An 11,479-nucleotide genomic window follows, 5' to 3' on the forward strand; every position below is an offset into this window, starting at 1 on the left:
GCCTGGTTAGAGCAGGGGCCTCCGTTAATGCTGCCCCCAAGAAAAAGGCAGGCACGTGACACAAAATGAGGAGAAGAGTCTGGCCCTTTCCCTCCCAGGGCACATCTCTAACACGGACTTACACTCACTCTTTCTGTGGGCCATGGAGAAGACCATTGTGATTTTGTTGCTCAGGGTCTTGTGAGGGTGAAATGAGAGGATGGATTTAAAAAAATGAATGCAAACCAGCCTGGCCAACATGGTGAAACCCCATCTCTACTAAAAATACAAAAATTAGCTGGGTGTGGTGGTAGGCGCCTGTAATCCCAGCTACTTGGGAGGCTGAGGCAGGAGAATTGCTTGAACCCAGGAGGCAGAGGTTGCAGTGAGCCGAGATTGTGCCATTGCACACCAGCCTGGGAGACAGTGTGAGACTCGTCTCAAAAAAAATAAAAAATAAAAAAAGATGAATGCCTCAGGTGATGGGCAGGCAGGACAGAAGCCTGTGATATTGTGACCCTGGCACTGCCCTCTCCATCCTCTCAGCCAGGACACTGACCTCCCTGCCCTTCTGCCTGACCCCTTCTGTAGGAAGCCCCACCCTTGTCCTCCAGAGGGCCCAGACCGTGGCCTTCCCTTGAGGCACCCCCACCCCTCCCTCATGCTCCTCCTGCTGCGTGATGCCCAGCAGTGGGGAAGCTGAGGGGCAGCTGGGGCCCTTCACCCTGAGGGGGCTGTGACAGTCCGATTTGTGACTGTGGGGAGGTTCCAGGGCAAGGAGAGGACACAGACACTGGTGGGGAATCTCAGTGTTGTTCGAGGAGCCCTTTGGGCTTGGTGAATGGAGAGCCCTGCAGGGCCCAGGGCTCTGGGCAGCTGGGAATGCTGCTTACCTGTCACTTACCCTCTTCCTGGCTGTAAAGAACGTCCTTGGTACAATGAAGGCTCAGCTGTGTGTGTATGTATTGGGATGTCATTCACAGTGTGTTCATTTATACTATTTTTGCTCCCTTGGACTGGATCGTAGGACTTCCATTATGAATTTAGTTACCAGATAGGAAACGCCTCCAAACACACTTTGTACCATGGGAGAGACACCCAGTATTATTTTGTGTTGCCAGCTGGTGAGCACTTGGACAATTACAAAGGTAAGCCATGGTGCCAGCTGGGGTCACTAGCTGTGCTGACCTACAGTTCTAAACCTTTTTTCCTGGTTTTCAAAAACGAAACTGTGTCTAGAAAATAAAATCACCTTGATCAGTTTAATGCTTTTCAGTTTAGGTTTATTATCTACCTTTTAGTGCAGTAAGAACATTTGTAATATCAATAAATTAAATCAGTTTTTAATATCTTAAATGTTAACTGAAATAAACTGTAAATGATAAAATGCCAGAGAATGTTTTTTCATATATAAATTAAATATTTAAAATCAGGACATTTCTTATTTACTAATGAAATATGTCATATCTGGTCAATCTTGCATTTATTATAGATGAAACCAAATCAAGGTGTCCCCCTAAGGAACAAAATATGGGGTAAATGAATGTGAGTTAGCATGTTAGTAACATAACCTCAAAACAAAATGAATCCCACAGTGTTTACAACTTTCTGCTCTGACCCCTGTTCCTGAGGTTGTGGTTACTTCTAAACCAGTCCCTTGGAACTGGCTTCAACTGAGCATACGAGACATGCAGCCATTTAGGAAGGTATCTTGACACGCGCAAACCCAGGCTGGTTAAATAAAAATCTTGGGGGGTGGTGACTTTTTAAGTTTCTGTTTTACTTTTTAAATGCCTGGGGGATTCTGATGTGCAGGGAAGGTTGAGAGTCACTGATCTAGAAGTTTCTTTGATTTGGACTGGTAAGATTATTAAAGCCTGAAGTCTGAACTAGTTCATTCACTTGATTTATTTAAGTTTCACCTCTCCTTTAAGCCAAAATGAAATTCCTTCTTCTTCGTGAAACTTTGCCTGTCACCTTCAGTTAGAAACACTTGCACCTTCTTCTAGATTCAAGTCAATTATACTGAGCAAAACTTCTGAGCAGGGCATTTTGAGATCTTCATAATCGTGCTCTGCTTTGTATCACAGTGACTTTGTACTCCGTTTGATCTTGAGTTTTCTTGAAGTCAAGCTGCATACAGGGTTATGTGAGACCTAGGCTGGGCAAATGTCCCAATAGAAGGACCTTGGGCCAGGGCCTCAGCTCTGTGTTGAAAGTAAAGATTTCTTAACATAAATTTACAGACCAAATTTCAGGTCACAGTCCCAGAGCAGTGTCAGGGTTAGTGATGTTACTCAAATCATTCACAACCATGGTATTTGTTTATAATTGTCAGTATCAGTACAGCCAATTCCTATGAATACCTGAACTCAAGATTTATAAGGGGGCGAACATAAGCAAAATAAATACAATACAGTAAATACTTAATGCATACTTTTTCTTGTCCCATCTTTTGCATGAGTGAGTATGGCACAGACTCAGCTTGTCAAAATAAGTGGAGTCTTGCCTAAAAACTGCTCCTTCTTTTGGATTTTCTATATATCCGTGCATAGGACCAACCTTATCTGTTAACGTTATTTGTTAAAATTGCTGCCTCCAGAGCCCACCTAGTATGCACTGACTCAGGATTGTGGGGAGAAGATGGAGCACGGAATTTGCTTATAGACAAGATTCCTGGCGCTTGGGCTGCAAGTGTCCATAGACCACATCTTGAGAAGTGTTAACCTCCAAAATTAAGTCCCCAATCCTTGGCACTGGGTTTCAGGTTGAGAATGTTGTTATAAAGATACATAGGGCACACCTGGGCGTTGATCTTTCTGTGTGGTTCCCATGACGGTGCCTGTGGCCCTCAGCATCTGGCCATCACCTGCACTCTGAGCCTGATCTGCAGGTCCCCTCACCACAGCCCTGCACACCTGTTACATGAAGGAATTCCTGGGTCCCCTAAATAGGTCTTAGGTCTTTTAAAAAGTCCCCTCTGTCAGAATTTTTCTTCACCTTTTTTCTAGGCCTGTTAAATGTCTATATATAATGTAGGAACTGGTCAAACTATAACCCCAAGCCTTGACAGTCCATTGCCAAGTTTGTATTTCACTCCCTGGGATCCCTGTGGTCCGGAGCCTGGCCCCTTTGTGAGCACTTGTCACAGTTTTAGTCATCCAGAAGATGCTGTGTGTGTGAAGAAGCAGCTCTGTAACCCACATGTCCAAGATGACCCTTTTCTGACATGTTCCCTCACAGTTGCAGTTTCCACTGAAATCACAGATGGCGAAGGCTCCAAGGTCCAGCCGTGCACTGTGGTGGTGACTGTGCTGCCCCGCTACCATGGAAGTGACTGTCTGGGCGAGGACCTGTGAGTAACACAATGCCACACAGACATCCTAGCCATTGTTTGTATTTCTTCCAGAGTGGCTCTCCCCCAAGTTGTTAACAAGCGTCAAAAACGTGTCAGGAACTCATCTTCTCAAGATGGAGCAAATAAAAAAGTCCGGGTGCTATCACTGCAATCCTGCTAACTCATATTTGCATGGCATTCGTGGAGGTGCTTCAGAGCCTATAAAGCCACTTTCTTCTTTTTTTTTGTTTTTTTGAGACAGAGTCTCCCTCTGTCACCCAGGCTGGAGAGTGCAGTGGCGCAATCTTGGCTCACTGCGACCCCCACCTCCTGTGTTCAAGTGATTCTCGTGCCTCAGCCTCCTGAGTAGCTGGGATTACAGGTGCGCACCACCATGCCTGACTAATTTTTGCATTTTTAGTAGAGATGGGGTTTCACCATGTTGGTCAGGCTGGTCTCGAACTCCTGACCTCGTGATCCACCCGCCTCAGCCTCCCAAAATGCTGGGATTACAGGTGTGAGCCACCGCGCCCAGCCTCACTTTCTTCTTTTTTAAAAACAGTTTTTAAAGATATCATTTACATTCCACATCATTCATCCATTTAAAATATGCAACTCCTTGGTTTTAATAATTTATTGAATTATACAACCTTCACCATAAGCTAGTTTTAGACAATTTTTCATCATCCGGTGAAAACCTTGACTTATTAGCAGTCACTCCCTTTACCCACCACCCAGCTTCCTCCCACTGGCCCCAGACAACCACAAATCTATTTCATATCTACAGGTTTGCTGATTCTGAAAATTTCATATAAATGAGATAATGTAACATATGATCTTAAGTAACTGTCTTTTTTCACTTAGCATATGAATATTTTTGAGTTTCATCTACGTAGTAAAATATATCAGTACTTCATTCTTTTTTGTTGCTGAATAATATTTTATTGTATGAACATATCGTATTTTATTTATTCATTAATTAGTTGATGAATGTGTGGGTTTTTTCCACTTTTTGGCTATAATGAATCACACTGCTATGAACATTTATGTGCAGGTTTTTGTGTGAGTGTGTGGTTTCATTTTCCTTGGGTAGATAACTAGGAGTGGAAACAGTGTCCTGTGGTAACTACCAAACTGTTTTCCGTAGTGGCTGCACCATTTTATATTCCCGCTAACGAGGTATGAGGGTTCCGGTTTCTTGATATCCTAACCAACACTGGTTATTGTCTTTTTGTTCACAGCTGTTCTAGTTAGTATGAAGTGGTATCTCATTAAGGTTTGGACTTATGTTTCTCTAATAATTGATGAGGTTGAGCATCTTTTCCTGTGCTTTGTGTATCTTCCTTGAAGAGATACCTACTTAGTACTTTACCCATTTTTATGTAGATTATCTGCATTTTTATAATGGGTAACCTAATCAAAAGGTTTGTTTCTTGATTCTCAATTCTATTCCATTTGTCTAAATGTCTCTCCTCATACCAGCACTATGCTGCCTTGATTATTATAGTTTAGTAGTAAATTTTGAAACTGAAAAGCCTGAGCCCACTAACTTTGTTCTTTTTACAAGGTTGGGTCTTTCAGGTGTCTCATATTTCCATATGAGTTTTAGAATAAGCCTGTCAATTTCTGCAAAAACAAAGCAGCACAGGCATAGATGGCTTTGGTGCCGGCCAGCCTCTCCGGCCTTGCTCTGGCTGGGGCAGACTGGGGCTCCAGACTCCTGCTGCAGGGGGTAGAAAAACAAAACAAAACAAAAGCTAACTGGGATTTTCATAGGGATTTGTCAAGTCTGTACATCAGTTTGGGGAGTATCTTGTATCCTATAACCCTGCTGAACATGTCTGTTAGTATTAATAGTTTTTTACCGAATTCCTTGAGATTTTCTCTATATAAGATCATGTCATCTGTCACTAGAGATAGCTTTGCTTCTTTCTTTCTAATCTGGATGCCTTCCATTTCTTTTTCTTGCCTAATTCTCTTGACTAGAACCTCCATTCAATGCCGAACAGAAGTGGCAAGCATGGAAATCCTGGTCTTCTTCTCAGTTTTAAGGAGGAAGCATTCAGTCTTTCACCACTTCATATTAATATTAGCTAGAGGTCTTTCATAGACAACTGTTAGCAGATTGAGGATGTTCTCTTCTATTCCTAGTTTGTCGTGTGTGTATTTCATTATAAAAAAGTATTGGATTTTGTTAATTGCTTTTTCTAGGTCTATGGAGACGATTATATGTTTTTTGTCCCTCAGTCCGTTAATTTGACAGTTTGGATGTTTGTGTCCTCTCTAAAATTCCTGTTGAAACTTTATCCCCAATGCAACAGTAGTAAGGGGTGGTGCCTGTAGGAGGTGATTAGGCCATAAGGGTTCGGCTCTCATAAATGAAATTAGTCACCTTATAAAATGGCTGGAGGGAACTAGATAGGCCCCCTTTTGTCGTTCTGTCCCTTCTGTCATGTGAGGTCACAGTCTTCTTCCCCTCTGGAGGAGGCAGCAACAGGTGCCACCTTGGAAGCAGAGAGCAGCCTCACCAGACACTGAACCTATTAGTGTCTTGATCTTAGACTTCCCAGTCTCCAAAACTGTGAAAATAAATTTCTGTTCTTTATACATTACCCAGTCTCAGGTATTTTATTATAACAGCACAAACAAACTAAGACACAAGTTATATAAAAGTGATTGATTTTCAGATGTTGAATCACTCTTACAGTCTGGGAATAAATTCCATTTGGTCATGATGTATACATCTTTTTCTGTCTGCTGGATTTGATTTCTAGTACTTTACTGAGGATTTTTGTGTCTATGTTCCTAACAGGTATTGGCCTGTAGTTTTCTTTCTTTTCCTGTGTTGTCTTTGTCTGGTTTTGGTATCAGAATAATACTGGCCCCAATCAATTTGCAAGTATTCCTTTCTTTTTTTTTTTTTTTTTTTTTTTTTGAGACAAGGTCTCCATTTGTTGTCTAGGTTGGAGTACAGTGGCACGATCATGGCTCACTGCACCTTGACCTCCTAGGCTCAAGCTATCCTTCCACCTCAGCCTCCCAAGTAGCTGGGATTATAGGCACATGCCACCATGCCTGGCTAATTTCATCATGTTGCCCAGGCTGGTCTTGAACTCCTGGGCTCAAGCAATCCTCCCACCTTGGCCTCCCAAAGTGCTGGGATAACAAGCGTGTGCCACCACACCTAGCTTCCTTTGCATTCAAATATTTGGAAGATTTTGTGAAGGATGGCTAGTGATTCTTCTATAAACATTTACCAGCAAAGTTATTTGGACCTGGCATTTTCTTTGTGGAAATTTTTGAAATGACTAATTCAGTATCTTTACTATTCAGATTTCTATTTCTTCTTGAGTCAGTTTCAGTAGTTTGTTTCTTTCTAGGAATTTTCCATTTCGTCTACATTCTCTATTTTTTTTGGCATACAGTTTTGTATGGTGTTCTCTTATAATCCTTTTTATTTCTATATGGTCAGTAGAGATATCAATTTCATTCCTGATTTTAGTAATTTAAGTCATCTCTTTTTCCCTCTCTTATTTTTTTGTCTGTCAGTCTAGCTAAAGATTTGTCATTTTGTTGATGTTTTCAAAAAACCAGCTTTTGGCTTCATTGATTTTTATTGTTGTTGTTTTCCAATTCTCTATTTCATTCATTTCTACACTAATTTTTATTCTTCCCCCCGCCCCCCTTGTGCTTGCTCTGGTTTACTTTGCTCTTCTTTTTTTTGTTTGTTTCTTAAAGTGAAAAAAAAATTAGATTATTGATTTGGCATCTTCTTTATAGCCATTTATAGCTTTAAATTCCCTTCAAGCACTGATTTAGCTGCATCCAATGTGTTTTAGAATGTTGTTTTCGTTTATTAATCTCAAAGCATTTTGTAATTCTTATTGCAATTTCTTCTTTGAACCATTGATTATAATATTTAGGAGTATGTTTTTTACTTTTTCACATATTTGTAATTTTCCAAATTTCTTTTGTCATTGATTTCTAATTATTTAATTCCATCATGGTCAGAGGATATACTCTGTATAATGGCGGTAGTTTAAAATTTATTGAGTTTTGTTTGTGGCCTACTATATGGTGTATTCTAGAAAATGTCCCATGTGCACTTGAAAAGAATATGTATCTGATTTTGTTGGCTAAAATGTTCAATGGTTATCTGTTAGGTCTAATTGATTTATATTATTGTTTGAGCCTTATGTATCCTTGTTGATTTTCTGCCTAGTGGTTCTATCCATTATTGACAGTATTATTGTTTTGAGTTTTCTGTCTGTCCCTTCAGTTCTGTCCATTATTGCTCATGTATATGGAACCTGTTGTTAGGTCCCTATATGTTTACAACTTTCTAATCTTTCTGATGAATTTACCTATATTATCATTAGAAAATGTCCCTCTTTGTTGCTACTATCTGTTTTTGTCTAATTCCTTTTTTGTCTGATACAGACATAACCACTCTACATGCCTTGCTGTTACTGTTTGCATGTCTCTTTCCATCCTTTTACTTGCAACCTAATTTTATCCTTGAACCTAAAGTAGTCTCCAGTAGAAAGCATATAGTTGAATCTTGGTTTTGTATATAGTCTTACAATCTCTGCCTTTTGATTGGATCATGTAATCTATTCACATTTAATATTGTTATTGATATGGTTGGATGGATTTATGTATACCATTTTGCTTATTTTTTACATGTCTCATTATTTCTTTGTTCCTCTGTTTCTTCTTTACTGCCTCCTTTTATGTTAAGTATTTTCTAGTATATCATTTTCACTCCTTTAATGATTATTATGTATTTTTAGATATTTTCTTAGTTGTTGCACTAGGGCTTACAATATACACCTTAACTTACTAGAAACTACTTCAAATTTACATTAATTTCAGCAAGATGTAGAAAATTTACTCCTCTATAGATCCATTTCCTCTTCCCTTTTTGTGTTATGATTATTATGTATGTTACATCCATCAGTGTTACAAACCCAACAGTCCAATGTTATAATTATTGTTTTATAAAATTTTCTGTCTTTTTATTTTTTCTTGAGACAGAGTCTTGCTCTGTTGCCCAGGCTGGAGTGCAGTGCCGTGATCTCAGCTCACTGCAACCTCCGCCTCCTGGGTTCAAGTGATTCTACTGCCTCAGCCTCTGAAGTAGCTGGTATTACAGGCATGCGCCACCACGCCTGGCTAATTTTGTATTTTTAGTAGAGATGGGATTTCTCCACGTTGGTCAGGCTGGTCTCGAAGTCCCGACCTCAGGTGATCCACCCACCTCGGCCTCCCAAAGTGCTGGGATTACAGGCGTGAACCACTACGGCTGCCAGTTTTCTGTCTTTTAAAGAAACTGGAGAAGAGAGCACAAATATATTTTTAGAAATTGCTTTTAATGTATGTTAATCTTATTTAGTATTTTTGTTTGTTTTCATATCTTCCTGTGGCTTTAAGTTACCATCTAGTGTCATTTCTTTATTCTTATATAGTTTTATTCCCACCTCCCTTGTGTTTTTTTGTTGTTGTTTTTTGTTTTGCTTTGTTTTGTTTTGTTTTGTCTTGAGACGGGGTCTCACCCTGTCGCCCAGGCTGGAGTGCAGTAGCATGATCTCTGCTCACTGCAACCTCCACCTCCATGATTCAAGCAATTTCCCTGCCTCAGGCCCCCAAGTAGCTGGGATTACAAGCACACACCACCACGCCCAGCTAATTTTTTGTATTTTTAGTAGAGATGGGGTTTCACCATGTTGGCCAGGCTGGTCTTGAACTCTTGACCTCAGGTGATCCACCCGCCTTGGCCTCCCAAAGTGCTGGGATTACAGGCATGAGCCACCATGCCTAGACTTTGTGTTCTTGTTATATTTCTGTGTGTTATGGGCCCAATAGTACAGCTCTGTAGAAATGTCTTTATGCAATGGCTTTTTAAATAAGAAGAGAGAGAAAAAGGTAATTCGCGAACTTAATTGTTCAACATTTCTCTGAGTTGCCATTCATTTTCTTCCTACTTTTTTCTTCCTGTTATTTATAATCTCTATTGCTCTGTCTTCAAGTTTCTAGATTCTTTCTTTTCTCAAATTTACTTTTGAACATCTCTTTTGTTATAATTATTATACATGTAACTTCAGAATTTCCATTTGGTTCTCTCTATAACTTATAAATTTATAGCTTCTATCTCTTTATTGATAGTCTCTATTTGACTAATCATTGTTCTAACTTCCTTTGATTTTTAAAAATGTGGTTTCCTTTCATTCTTTGAATCATGTTTATAATACCTGTTTCAAAGTCCTTGCTAATTCCAACATTTGAGTCTCCTCATAGGCAGTTTCCATTGCCTGCTTATTTTTCTCATGTTTGGGTCACACTTAATGTTTCTTTGGATGTCTCATAATTTGTAACTGGACATTTTAGATAATACATTGCAGCCACTCTGGATATTGGCCTACCTCCTTTTCCTGGCCTTGTTTTCATTGTTTTTGTTTGTTAGGTCATTTTTTTATATGTTTATTAGTTTGGCAAGACGAATTCTGTAAAGTATATTTCCCCTCGTTGTGCAGCCAGTGATGTTTCTGCTCAGATTTATTTGTTCTTTTTATCTTTAGCTTGGCTTCCTAGGGTCTTAGTCTCCATAAATCACTTATTGGTCAAGGGTGAGCTTAAGCGTATGTGTATAGAGCTCATGATGCATTTTCTAATCAATTAGAACATGATTTCTAATTAATTTACTTCTTGCAATGACCCACTGCAGTGTGTCCAGATGAAAATTTCTATTTTATACATTTGGAAACTGAGGCTCATTTATTCTCTTAAACAATACTCTTGTGCTCATACAGCAAATAAATTGCAGAACAAGGGCTGGAACTGGCCTTTGACCACATGTATAGCCCTCTTTTCACAATATTGTGTGATCTTTTCCAGTGCAAGTAAGTATGCTGTTTGTAAATAAGTAAATAAATGCGCAATTCTTGAAACCCGGAATCATAAACTCCGGCCAGCTGTAGCGTCGTGGTATCTCTGTCTGGCTCTGGAATACATTCCTTCATTTGCCATGATGCTTCTATATTAGTATCTGGTTTCTTGTGCCTTTTTTAGTTCTGATAAAAGGAGTTTTTGTAAAATTTTATATTATGACTTACAGCATGTTTTTAGAGTTTCCGTTGCACAGACCAATTCTCCTTTGTATCATTCTTTTTCTACCCTGCCCTGTCCAACAGGTATTTTTGCAACAAATCCCATCCCACTCTTGGTAGGCAGGGTGAAAAGTTTTCCTGTGTGTTGGAACAGTAATGATAACTCTTGTGTTTTCTTCAGGTATAATTCCAGCCTGAAAAACCTTTCTACCCTCCAGCTGATGGGGAGTTACACAGAAATCAGGAACTACATCACTGTGATCACCAGAATCCTGAGTCGTTTGTCTAAGGAGGACAAAACTGCCTCCTGCAACCAATGGTCACGAATACAGGATGCATTAATTTCTTCAGTATGCAAATTAGCTTTTGTAGATCAGGTATGGCCCAGAGGAGGGTGAGCTTAGTGTCTGTAAACCTTTATCAAGTGGCAGGGCTCATGACTGGCTGGCTCACTAGCAAGTGGTCATGCTTATGAAACAAAGGCAAGAAATGAGACCAAGAGGGCCAGCCAGCTCAGTTCCCATACATGGCTGGGGTCTCTCCAGTCAGCTCATATGTATCACAAATGAATGCTGCTGGTTTATAAAAGAAAGAATGACCAAGTCAATCATTGTTACAGATAATTCTGCTAAAGTTTGTGTAAGTAAAACTTATGTAAAACAGTCTGATTTTATCTTGGAGAGTTAAGTTCATGATTTTGTGCAACTTCTGAAGAAATTACCATGTATTTAAATGTGACTGTCCTTGCTCACAGCATTTCTGCAACTGCTATCTTATAAATGTCAATAGAGAATATTCACATCTACAAATAATATCTTATTTCATTACAATTATAAGATACTTCACTTGATGTAATTTTTTTCTCATTCTTCCTGACTCTTTTTAAAAATGTTGCTTAGCTCTGGCCGGGCGCAGTGGCTCAAGCCTGTAATCTCAGCACTTTGGGAGGCCAAGGCAGGCAGATCACGAGGTCAGGAGATCGTGACCGTCCTGGCTAACACGGTGAAACCCGTCTCCACTAAAAATACAAAAAAAAAAAAAAAAAAAAAAAAAAAAA

The 11,479-nt window shown here is 39.7% G+C and overlaps 1 protein-coding gene across 1 annotated transcript in view; it reads left to right on the forward strand.

Annotated features, from left to right (window-relative positions):
- The window catches only part of PKD1L1 (polycystin 1 like 1, transient receptor potential channel interacting), a 180,544-nt gene that overhangs the window by 76,925 nt on the left and 92,140 nt on the right, over positions 1-11,479 (forward strand). Inside the window, exons 24-26 of the mRNA XM_032758137.2 lie at positions 1,007-1,127; positions 3,223-3,334; positions 10,604-10,799. Of these exons, the coding sequence (XP_032614028.1) occupies positions 1,007-1,127; positions 3,223-3,334; positions 10,604-10,799 (429 nt within the window). The remainder of the gene's footprint in view (positions 1-1,006; positions 1,128-3,222; positions 3,335-10,603; positions 10,800-11,479) is intronic.

Source organism: Hylobates moloch, unplaced genomic scaffold, assembly GCF_009828535.3.
Source record: "Hylobates moloch isolate HMO894 unplaced genomic scaffold, HMol_V3 SCAFFOLD_1, whole genome shotgun sequence".
Lineage (NCBI taxonomy): Eukaryota > Metazoa > Chordata > Mammalia > Primates > Hylobatidae > Hylobates > Hylobates moloch.